Source organism: Protomyctophum bolini (genome assembly GCF_963924005.1).
Source record: "Protomyctophum bolini genome assembly, chromosome: 14".
In the NCBI taxonomy this organism is placed as follows: Eukaryota; Metazoa; Chordata; class Actinopteri; order Myctophiformes; family Myctophidae; genus Protomyctophum; species Protomyctophum bolini.
In genome coordinates this window covers 34293581-34306292 of record NC_137875.1, presented here as the reverse complement: position 1 = coordinate 34306292, position 12712 = coordinate 34293581, and the positions used below count along the sequence as shown (strand labels likewise).

The 12712-nt window shown below is 43.4% G+C and overlaps 1 protein-coding gene across 2 annotated transcripts in view; it reads left to right on the top strand.

Moving 5' to 3' along the window:
• Positions 1-12712, top strand: part of LOC308328720 (SH3 and PX domain-containing protein 2A-like) — a 63642-nt gene that overhangs the window by 25279 nt on the left and 25651 nt on the right. For both annotated transcript variants that reach the window (XM_080782818.1, XM_080782817.1), the window contains exon 6: positions 5947-5978. In XM_080782818.1, the coding sequence (XP_080638944.1) occupies positions 5947-5978 (32 nt within the window). The remainder of the gene's footprint in view (positions 1-5946; positions 5979-12712) is intronic.

Here is a 12712-nt window from a genome sequence, read left to right as displayed (position 1 = left end):
CGGGATCAACCCAGGGTTGGATTTTAATGATGTGCTCAGTCCCTGCAGAGTGTGTGTGTGTGTGTGTGTGTGTGTCTAATGCACACACATACATGCGCACGCATACGCGCATGTACATATCCAAACGTCTATGATCCTAAGCCCTATATACTCCGCTGTATGACTTTCTTTAATAGCGTAAATAGAACATCTAAGCTAACAATGCGTTGCAAACAAGTTATGATCCAAACGACTTGTGATCTTTGAAATTATATGTAGCATACAGTATATATATTTATGTCCATCTTTGAGAGTTTGTGTAAACACAAACATTGAAGACAAAAGTGTGTAAACACAAACATTGAAGACAAAAGTGTGTAAACACAAACACTGAAGACAAAAGTGAGGACGCAAATTGTCTCTGGCCAGAACGAGATGACGTATGGCGACGTACAGTATGATGATAAGAGCACCCCTCACTTCACAGTGGGGTTTCAAACTGAACCATCACCACTGACTTCTGTGACTAGACTACCTGCAGTTAACCAAAAGGTTAAACTTCAGCTCAGAAAACACACGCAGGCTATACAAAGTCTTAAACATTTTAATAGTGTTTGGACATATTTACGCCCCCTCCTCCTCCTCCTCCTCCTCCTCCTCCTCCCTCTCACACACCCCTTACCTTCCCCACATCTATTGGGGTTTTTTTACAGGCGTCGAGAGGAAAGCGCACACAGAGCCAGGGTTGTGTGCTCAGTCTCCTCCTGGGAAGAATATTCTTCCCAGTCTGTGCTATATGGGTCACTTAGTGTAGCAGGGCCAGTCCCATACAGTATCTCCTCTCTCTAAATCTCACTCCTCCTCCCCCCCCCCACCAAGCCTCCGTGTCCGTGGCAAAAACAAAGGCTTTGTATTCCCTTTGTCATCCTATTACTTATAGGGATATTCAGCTTAGTGGCGAGAAATGTCAAACACACATTAACCCATTTAGGCCGGACGTCGACATTTTAAAAATGTCTTCAAAATCCTGACAGTTTTCTGATAATCACACCCGTCGTGTGAACCGAGTGATGCAACTTCTCTCTCTCTCTTCTCTCTCTCCTCTCTCTCTCTCATTAGCAGGAAACAGTGCAGCAAGTCTCTCTCTCTGTTTCTGGCAAACAGTGCCCCTACTGGTACTCATTATATGATGCTCATTAATGGGTGAACACATAGGTGAACACGGGAACACGGACATTGCTGTTCCTTGGTTGCACCACTCAAAAACCTTATGTTTCTGTATCAGTGGTGGTCAATATTTCATGTCAAGGACCCCAAAAATGATATGCAACATGCCTCTACCCCCCCCCCCCCCCCCCCCCCATCTGAAAATATGTTATTCCAGGGACCTCCCCAGAAGCAAAGATTTGAGTTAAAATGTTCACTCTGTAATAATATATACAGAATTTGAGGCACATTTTCACGATTTTTCAAAAATAGCAGAGCTACAAGTTCATAGCTCTGCACCGAGTGCCCTTTTCCGACCTCCTTTACTCACCCCATATGGAGCCTTGTATTCATTCATGGGTGTTTTTTGTTCGCGTTACATTCCTTTACAGTGAATGAAGAATCACAAAATAGAATCAAGAAGATGAATCGAAGAAAATAGGGGGCTAGTACTCACTGAAGAACTAAAGCAAACATCCGTTCATGAACCCCAACCCACCTCTCACAGTATATAATCCAACGAACGTATTTAGATTGGTCCGTGTCCTCACTACTTCCACAACACATGAACTTTTATATAGTTTTGCTGCTAAATCATAGGAAACTATTTTCAATTCATCGAGTATTCTCCTTGTACTGAGATTATCCATTCACCGCGATAATGACTATGAGTCAACAACAAGAATTATCCATGAATTCAAGGCTTCACAGGGGGAGTAATTGATGGGTGGGGGTGGGTGTGTGTGTGTGTGTGTGTGTGGGGGGGGGGCATTTGGGCGGTGAAGTATTCCTATAAGTGCACAGTATCTCACGCGTGTGCTGCATTATTTAAAGAATTACCGCCATTAGTTGATTCTCTCCATACCACAATCTCCCCGATAACTCAAACTGAACGGGCATCAATAAAAGCTTTTTCTTACCATACCATGTGAACTGTTTATATAAGAGGACATTTTAGCGTTGCAACTTATTACATAACATGTAGTAAACCGTATTATTTGATGTATCTTGGCACTTTAACAGCTATTGTTATCACTCTGACTCTGCATCATTTAGCTCAGAGTGTAAATTCTTCTGTATTTTAGCACTAAATTGCAACACGGTTTGTGTTGGCTGAGTATCGGCGATACACATGATTTCCCCTACCAGTCATCATATAGAAAGTTGTGAAATTCCTAAAGCATGGCGGACATTACACGTGCATTTAATGTAAACATTTCTTTTACCGTATAAAGTTTCACGTCAGTAATTGCAAACAAATGTCCGCACAGCTGAGTGCGTATAGAGTTATATTTCAATATGAGGTAATAGTTAATTTGTTTGTATATTTTATGAAGCACACAGGCTATTTACACGCCTCGTGAGAGATGTTTCATGGCAGCTTTCGTCATACATCTGGAAATTGGAAAGCTTTGTTCAAAAAATGACTTTCGCTTAAGAAAAAGAGATGTGTTATTGTTGCCAAATCGGCTTTAATTTACCAAGAGATGTATTCCCTACAAAAATGAATGGCACCCATAGGGTCTATCGTTCAAACCATTTAAACTGTGGATTTGGGAAATAGCAGATATACAAGCTCAAAGCGTGATTTAATTATTATTTTAAAGCGAACATATTGAACTAAAATCTTTGCTTCTGGGGGGTCGCCGGAACAAAATATTTTGAGATGGGAGTCAGCGGGCCATATAATTTTGGGTGAAAATGTTTCTGATAAAACATACGTCTTTCAGAAAAGTCTTAGGATTTTGAAGACATTTGTAGAATCGTCCTCAGGTTTTTTATTTAAAAATGTACTGAACAGGGAAATACATAGTATACTTCCGATACCTGAAATCCCCCTTTTTTCTCTGAGGCTTTATACTGTACTCCAGTGACACACAGAGAAAGGTGACCCACAGGCCACGACCTGGGAAATGTTTGACAGGGTTTATCCAAACATGTTTGCATATCCATAGCTGGCCCACAAGGTTCCATAGTCCTGCTGCTGGCCTCGCTAGCGAGCCAGGTGTGTCTGTTCCCCATCTGCCTTGACCTTCGGTCTATCAGCACCACCGCAGTGTTGCCAGAGGACGTTTGCGAGAGAAGTAAGCAATGAGGTCTATGTAAACAGCGACTAGGTCACATAAGCACTTTAAACCTATATGCGTGAGATATTTGAATATAGTCGATCTACATTAAAAAAATATCTGAATACGTTTCGAAACATTTTACAGGGGTATCTTACAATAAATGCACCATGTCTTTCTGTGTGTGTGTGTGTGTGTGTGTGTGTGTGTGTGTGTGTGTGTGCGTGTGTGTACGTAGGTCTGTAATCCATGTAACTCAAGAACCGTTCGCCCCACCGACTTCAAATACTAGTCACTTATATACGACACACACGTTCAACACCACCACATGGAGTGCAGTGCCCGGCCTTGAGTCGCTCGGATACACAGTTGTCCAGAACCGCCACAAAAGGCTCTGGGCAGGCTCTGCCAGTGGACCTAATGAGCCTAATCACATTTCCAGGCTTTGCCAGAGCCAACAGCCTTATTCCCCAATCCCGCCATTTGATTACTTACGTAGTCTACTTTTCAGTCAGTTTGCACTCTTCAGACATTCTCCACGGATGTTTATCACTGCTCAAGGACTTATGACAGACAGACGGTTAAAACGGGTACTGTGAATATAATGGGTCTTGCATACTAGGGTGGGGTACGTATTGTAGGCCGGTGCCCGACGGGCACAGGTCTAGTACTTATACATTTGGGGGTTCCTTGATTTGAAAATGTTAAGAGAACCACTGGTTTAAGTAACATTAAAAACAAGCCCAAAACAAGCAACTACACTTTAGGCCAAAGAAACGGATGCATGTGTTTGGTCCGACGTACTAACAGTCCTACAGTCATGAGTCCGACACCCTAACCGTAAACCTAACCCCACAGGAAGCCACGGGTTAGTTTTAACCTGCCACAGGTTAGTTGTAACCTGCCACGCATGTCGGGAGCCACGGGTTAGTTTTAACACGGCCACGGGTTAGTTTTAACCTGCATGTCAGGAGCGACGGTGTTGTCAGACTAGTGTCTGTCGGACTGTATGTCTGCACCCCCAAAGAAACTACCAATATTTTCAAGCAACTTTACAGAAAAACAAGCCCAAAGTCGCTTATAATAAGCAGACATGGCAACACTGCAGTGCGTCCTCCGTAACTGCATAAGGACCGGCAGACTGCCAGGATTTACACAGCACACACATCACCGTCGCTGTCGGGTGGAAACCTTCTATGTCCAAGACGGTTACCTTTCAGGAAATGGAACAAAAGAACCTGTGTTCCAATAATAAAGTATAGTAGTCAAAAGCTCTATCTTGTTAAACATTTAAAATAGCAAACATAGCAGATTTACAAGCTCTAACCCTGAGCTTATAGATTGACTACTTTAATTTGTGACACCGTAGTATCACACTGTGAGCACGCGCGCGACAATTTCACGGGACCGCGCCCACGCTTTGCGTTGTCGCCCCTCGACTTCTTGAAAAAAACCGCAGGCCTCTCATTGAAAATGAATTACTAGGCGCATTTACAAAAAGAAAAAAACATAAAAAAGGTGAAATATATGTACATACAATGGTATGTGTGTACAATACATGCACACACACGCACACACACATATACAGTTAGGCGTCCCAGAGGCAGTTGCGATGCATGCGCAGCGCACAGCGTCTCCTCCCTCCCACTGGGCCCTCTGGGTTGGGGCAGCTCAGAGAACAGAGCGCGGTCATTGTGTTGCTATACAGAATGGAACAGTATGCGTTTCTATACTAGCTCCATGCATTCAGTTATAAGACGTGCTTTACTGTGAGCTCTGGAACAGAGGGACACTTTGACATTGAAACCCCGAAAGGGACACGCAATTGAACGGTGCACGACAAGAGGATACAACACTAAAGCATGAATGCAATGCTGTGAACTACATGAGCGGCGACTCATGCATTTTTGTCCACATATACAGTACATAATGACACGGCAGGAGCTGTCATCACCACCAGTGGTGGAAAGTAACTTAGTACATACATCAAGAACTGTATTTAAGTAAAATTGTGAGCTACTTGAAATACTTTACTGGACTATTTCCAATATTCAATACCGTTACTTCTACTCCACTATACATCTCAGAGGTAAATATTGTACTTTTACTCCACTACAAATATTTGAAAAGTTATTTTGTTGCTTTACAAATTTACAAAGCATACCGGTACATTAACCACTTCAACCCTGTATACATTTTGGCCATTTGAAAATAGCCGATCTGCAAGCTTGCGATGCGACGCATTGTGAGCTTGTAGATCTGCTATTTTCAAAAGATTTGTATACATTTGAAAACTTTGAGACATTCTGCATTCATTTTGTACTTTTACTCAAGTAGAGCTACATTTTGAATTCTGGAATTTTACTATATTGCAGCATTGATACTTTTACTTGAGTAAACAACGTCTCTCTCTCTCTCCCTCTCCCTCTCTCAGTCACTGTTGCTCTTCACTCCCCTATTTGTGTCCTATCACACCCCCTCTCTCAGAGAGTGGGTCGAATTCTACAGGCATTCTTAATGAGGGTTTGGCCGCTGTCTATAGCGCTGATAGCGGCTCTATGGTGACAGGTTTGGGTGTGTGGAGTGTGCCGGTTGCTGTGATGGTCCTTCTAAAGGGCTGAGACTAACAGTATACACACACATACTGTATGTACTGTACACTGACCATGCCTCTGTGGTGTTGCTTCCTTTTCAGAGACTGTGGAGGATCCTGCAAGCGCAAGTCAGGTAAGAGAACCTCAGAGACTATACAGCATAATGTAACCTCCATCAGCCAAATCAGCCACACCTCCGTTTGCATTCATTTTTGACCTGAGATCAGATTCTAAAAATGTCTTCTACACCCTGACAGTTTTCTGAAAAGGCTATGTTTCTATGTCAGTCATTCTTCGATTTTTCAAAAATAGCAGACGTACAAGCTCGTAGCGCTGCACTCGGTGGCACGCTATGAGCTTGTAGATCTGCTATTTTTCAATAGCTAAAGCATAAGGGGTTCCCGTATTTATTCTGTACTAGTGGTGCGACGGCAGATCCAGAAATTCACAACGTGTCACGCTGTGAGATTGTAGGTCTGATATTTTCAGCGTAGGATACCGACATATGACAGAGTATTAATTGGGCATATTACATACACTAGATTAATTCATTTCTTACTGTATTTCAATAATTTATAATTTATCACGAGGGTATATATATATATAGGGTTGATTGATAACAAAAAAAAGGCGGTGTTAAAGGTCACAATTGCGCACTTGACGGCAACAATGGAGCACTTGACAGCAGTTGGCAACCTTTTGTTCCATAAAGCAGAGAAAAGTAAAGTGCAGAAGGATGCAAGTCTACCATATCAGTACTAACTGTGCCTACAATACACACCCTGAGTGAACCCGGTGTTATTGTGATGAAAGGGTTAAGCAAACAGCAATGGTTGGGAGCAACCACCTGTTAGTGCAGCTATGATCTCTATCCACTGGGCTTGGGGTTGGGTGCGTGTGCATGTGCGTGTGCGTGTGCGCGTGTGTGTGTGTGTGCTTTGAATGGCAAGGCTCTGGGTTCAATCGTGGGCACTGCCAACTCAGCGTACTGTATATGTATTAGCATGGCTTGGGTAACTAGACAGGTGGTAAGTACTCAGTGGGAGCTGATGGCATTAGGTGTGGCGCTCCACCTCAGCAATCTCCCAGAGGTCTAACTTGTTAAAAATGTTGTGTGTGTGTGTGTGTGTGTGTGTGTGTGTGTGTGTGTGTGTGTGTGTGTGTGTGTACTGTAAGGGTGTACAGTACATAAATGTGTGTGTGCACATAACTATGTGTGTGACTCAGCTGATGTCAATGGGAGCAAGAACTTGGAACATGTTTAGAGGGAGGAGACTGAGAGTTTAATGAACAGCTGTGCTTGTTGTGCAGTGTGTGTGTGTGTGTGTGTGTGTGTGTGTGTGTGTGTGTGTGTGTGTGTGTGTGTGTGTGTGCGCGCGCAAGTGTACAGTACAAATTGTGTGTGCATGCATGCACGTGCATAATAACTATGTGCGTGTGTGTACGCATGCATGCATGCATGCTTGCTTGTGCATGTTTACACTTGCAGACAACCTTAGCAAGCCCACATACAGTACATTACATTACTTGGCAACAGTAATGAAATTAAGCTAATTTATACTTGATTGTACAGCTGCGCTCGCTGAAAAATAACAGGTATTCGGCGAGTGACGTTGTCGTACGACGAAGTACAAAGTAGGCTCGTTACCGATCTGCTGCTCTCCATGTGTGATGATGTAGCCTAGCTATATGGTAATCTTACTAAGTGTCCTCTACCCGGGTCATTTCATTTTGTTCCAGGAGACCCTCTCTGCTGAAAGGCTGCAACGGAGCCGTCTCCAAATGAAATAAGACTCCTACTAATTTCATTATATGCTCCATGGTATTGGGGCTTTACGTAAGAGTGAATTCCAGCCACATAGTGAAATGGAAAGATTGTCTTAGCTTCAGCTGTGTGTGTACTACGCACGCGCACACCGTGTGCGTGCGTAGTAGCCCTACATTCAGACTGTGCTAGATATTAGATTGGCTCCCACTTAGACAGATTGGCTGCCTGGAAACTCACTCATGCCGTGTGTTTCATTCACATGTGTGGTTTTAAATGACAGTCAGCTGGTCTATTCTGCATAGATGACAAATGTCCAATGTTAATTACATGCAGGTTTGCTTTCTGTGTGTCTGTTATGAAGAGCGTCAAGCCTACAGTATCTATCCTGCAGCACATACTGTAATTGACACGAGGGCTCAAGTCATTCAGTGGAAAAAGGAATTCCATGATTCCTGTTGCCTGGTTATATATACACAGTAGTTATACTCGTTTGCACATTGCATCGACTGCATACCCAACATAACCGATCTACAAGCTCACAATGTCTCACCGCACAATACGCTTATATCTGATATTTTGACACCGGCTAAGTAACTAAAGGTTTAGGTGGTGGTGGAAAGTAACTAAGTACGAGCCCACAAATATTTAACTTTTAACTTTTTTACAACAAAACAAAGTTTGAAAATAGCAGATCTACAAGCTCACGATGCAACGCACTGTGAGCTTGTGAAATGGGACATTCTGCACAATGAGTACTTTAACTTTTGTACATTTTTGATGCCAATACCTTTGTACTTTTTGTACATTTTGAATTCCGAACTTTTATTTGCAACAGAATATTTCTACATTGCAGCATTGATTATTTTACTTAGGTAAAAAACCTTTTTAATTTCCACCACTGCCAACACCTCTAAACCTTCACCGGGGCCTCCTGTGCTGGACATGGGGTTTAAACTGCAGCTGAAATATTGCTCGTTTCTCTATTAGAGCCGGACACAGTGGAGAAATTGCACCGTGAGTCTGTGGTGAATTTGTGCTGTAGCTGCAGCTTATGGTGGCCATAATTACACGGTGCAGGTCTCCCCTAAGAGTTTACTAAGCCCCGGCCCTAACTGGAGAATGTTGCCCCCAGCCACAAAACTGCATGTGGTCAGAGCGCGGGTTAGGAACTCTGTTTACCTGGCATGAAGAGGGAATCACAGACGTACGAGAGTGGCCTTAGGTTAACGCAGTCCATCAAAGAATGGCCAGCCTCTATCCTCATCACTGCCCCTCAACCATCACCGAGTCTGTGTCTTTTCTTTATCCTCTCTTTCTCGGTGGATATGTCTTCCTCGTGTAGGGATTGATAGATGACAGAGACAACCGAACGGCCCCCCCAACCCGCTTTGAGAGCGGATTGCTAGTGTTTGTTTAGGGGATCTCATCCTATCATGTGGTTTCAGTAAAGACTCTGGCCTGCGTCTCAGTTATTGTTCTCCGACTGTGACCTCCGCTGCAATCAAATCAGAAGCCCTATGGGGCTCTTCTTGGCTGGACGGGGTCCATGCTGTTGAGTCAACACCATATCTGAGCCCTCCATCTTCTGGAGGTTCAGGAAAGGACATGCAGCTACACAGTACCGTCTGGCCTGCCTGAGATATGATGGAATGTTTATGTTGTCGAAGCAGAGTATTTTATCACCGCCCCCGTCCGACTGTTTTACTGGAAAGACTAGGCATACTGGGATAGGATTATTATCCTAAACATAGTCGTCATGCTATATCATCCTCAAATGCCTTGAGGACATAATCATGTCATTTTAACACGATGTAAAATAAAAGTGCCCCGTGTTAACTCCTGGTTCAGTCTTTAGGCTACTAGATGAAAGGAAAAGAACAGAGACAAGGGAGAGGAAATGAATGGTGTGATGATCTCAGATGTCCTAAAGCAGTGGTTCCCAAACGCTTTCATGTCAAGGACCCCTAAATTGACACAAATTAGCCTGCAGACCCCAGGGACCCCCCACAAGAGAAGATTTTTACGGCTCTAGCAATGATTGTCAACCCGTTTAATTTCAAGGACCCCCTGTTTGACATGCATTAGTCTACGGACCCCCACCATTTAAGGGCATTTCTGTCTCTGGGACCCCCAAAAGCGATGTTAATTGAACTCAGAGTCGTGTACAAATGGAACCAAATGGACCCGCTACATTGTACACGTGAATTTTCACACTTATATTTCCGACGGAGCGTTGGGGATAGTTCACATGGTGAGGGTGCAACAGAGAAGGGGTGAGGGGAAGAGAGTGAAAGAGAGCAAGAGAGAGAGAGAGAGAGGGAGAGGGAGCGAGCGAGCACTCGGGGGCGCAGTGCATGTGAAAAGCAGATGGAGAGAAGAGAGGAGGTTTACGTGGCAAGTGGAAACCATTTCAGTGTTACACACAGACTGAGAGAGTGTGTTTATGTGTGCAGCCTTGCTGTCTTTATTTGAGCTGGGGGCTCAGGGGGGGCCGTAGGGAGTGGAAGTGTGTGTGTGTGTGTGTGTGTGTGTGTGTGTGTGTGTGTGTATGTGGGGGGGGTAAGTATTAGTCAATGCAACTTATGCAAGTCAAGTCACCTTTATTTATATAGCACATTTAAAAACAACAGGAGTTGACACAAAGCGCTTTCCAACCGATGCAGATGACCAAACAAAAAAAACATAACTGTAATAAATCATAATCCAAAAGGGCAGCAAGACTAAATGAAACACATACATCGCAATGTGTGGGATTTGTGTTTTTTGTGTGTGTATCCATCTGTATGAGAGCTTGTGCATGGGAGTAAGTAAGTGTGTGTGTGTGTGTGTGTGTGTGTGTGTGTGTGTGTGTGTGTGTGTCTCCCCAATATGGGCCGTCTGATATGAAAAGAACCTAGCGTAATGATTTATTTTCTCCAGCAGAGCGCACCGAGGTGTCCCGTGTGTGTGTGTGTGCGTGTGTGTGTGTGTGTGTGTGTGTGTGTGTGTGTGTGTGCGTGTGTGTCTTCACATATCTTCACACACACACACACACACCCTTTGATTGACTTTGATCCGCACTGCACTCCACTCCATGCTGACAGAAAACAGCCACAACACAAGTACTTTTGTTTGCTTTACTTCTAGAAAAGAAAGAGGAGCAGCCACACATATCCATAAGTTCTGGGACAGAAAATTGCGCTAAATACTGTTATTCATGCCTGCTTCAGCCTCCTGCAGCAGCCTGCTGCAGCCTCCTGCTGCAGCCTGCTGCAGCCTCCTGCTATCTGTTGTGCTAAGAACACATCCAACAAACACTGCTTTGACCAGGGTTGCCACATGTGAGAGAGAAACGAGCAACCAGGTCTATGAAAATGTTAATAGGCCAGATCAATCAGTCAGAAAGTCTGAAGAGATCCGAAAATAAGTCTAAAATAAGCAACTATAGGGCTGACTGTCAAACTTCGTACTCCAAGAGCATACAAAATGGAACCAATTGGACCCTGATTTGAATAAAGCCTTGAATAAAGTAATTGGTTTAAGAAAGCAGGGCTGTCTGTGCTACTGTCACTGAACCTTTGCATAATCATAACATATCGGTGCAAAATCTTTGCACAATCCTCACAGAAAAGGCCTGTTTTTATTCCAGTAAAAAAATACCATATCGGTTGCATATCGGTTATCGGTGATTGTATATACCCTCTATCATATCGGTTATCGTATTGGACACAAAATTCCATATCGGTCTGTGTTGCGCAATCTGCACATGCACGTGTGTGTGTGTGCGTGCGTGTATGTTTGTTTGCGTGTGCAGATGACTGTAGCATGGCATAGAGAATTATTATGACGAATGAGCCCTCCCTAACCAACTATTGTCCACTTTTTCGGCAAAAACACTCAATAACACAAATACATTCTCAATAAACAGCTATTGAATACTGAGCCCCTTTGACAGGCCGCACCTCCAAGATAGAAAGGCCTTATTCACTCCCTGGCAATCAGTCTCATAACATCGGCATCCAAACCGTTGCAGTCACTCCCGTCCAGTGGTGGAGAAAGTAAAAGAATCAAATCAATACTGCATTATAGAACTACTCTACTACTCTGTTACAACTTGACGTCGAAATAAAAAAAACGTTCGCTCTGAAAGAATATATATTTTTGCCATAATAATCAAAATTTACAAAGTAACTAGTAATTAACGTTTTCAAATAAATGTACAATATTTGCCTTTGAAATTAAGTACAAATACCTAAAAATTGTGCTTGTACAAAAGTGTGCAAACACAAACATTGAAGACAAAAGTGAGGACGCAAATTGTGATTGGCCAGAATGAGATGATGTACTGTATGATAACGTATGATGATAAGAGCGCCCCTCACTTCACACGGGTGTGATTTTTAAAATTAAATTCAAATCATCTTGACAGTTAAGGCGGAGAGTTAGCCCGAAGTGTAGATCTGTAGATCTACTATTGAAATGGGACATTCTGCATAATGAGTACTTTTTACTTTTGTACTTTACTCAAGTAAAGTATTAAATACCAGACTTTTAACTTGTAACTGAGTATTTCTGGATTGCGGTATTGACATTTTACTTTCAAAATGCACTTTTTCCAACACTGCCAGATTGTACGGTTTCTGACAGTAACCATTTGTCAGTGTTGACTCCAGCCCGGAGGACACCCTCCCACCCTCCCAGCCCAGCAGCATGCAAAGCAAGCTTCATGTCCAAAACACCCAGCGCCGTCCAGAAAAGAGAAAAGGTTACGAAATCCTCCCGACACTAAATGGGGCAAAAGGAGGACGGTCTGGCGGTTTCTCTGAGTTTAGTGTACAGCTGCTGTTGTGTGTGTCGGCATGTTGAAAGAATGCTGCAGTGCTGCGTGGGAGTCCGGTGATTGGAAAAGAATGCTCGATGAAAACTTTACATGCTTCTTAATATGCCATGCGTGCACACAGCTTTCAGTGTTATCCGAAAGCCATTTTCCTCTCTGTAAGTTTGTTTTGGACATGCTCGTTTGTTTGTCGTCGCCCCCTCCCTTAAGGGATCACATACTGATTCCCTGACATGAGTGCATCTGCACACTCTGTTGAACGGCAGTGTGGAGTCCGTTCCTC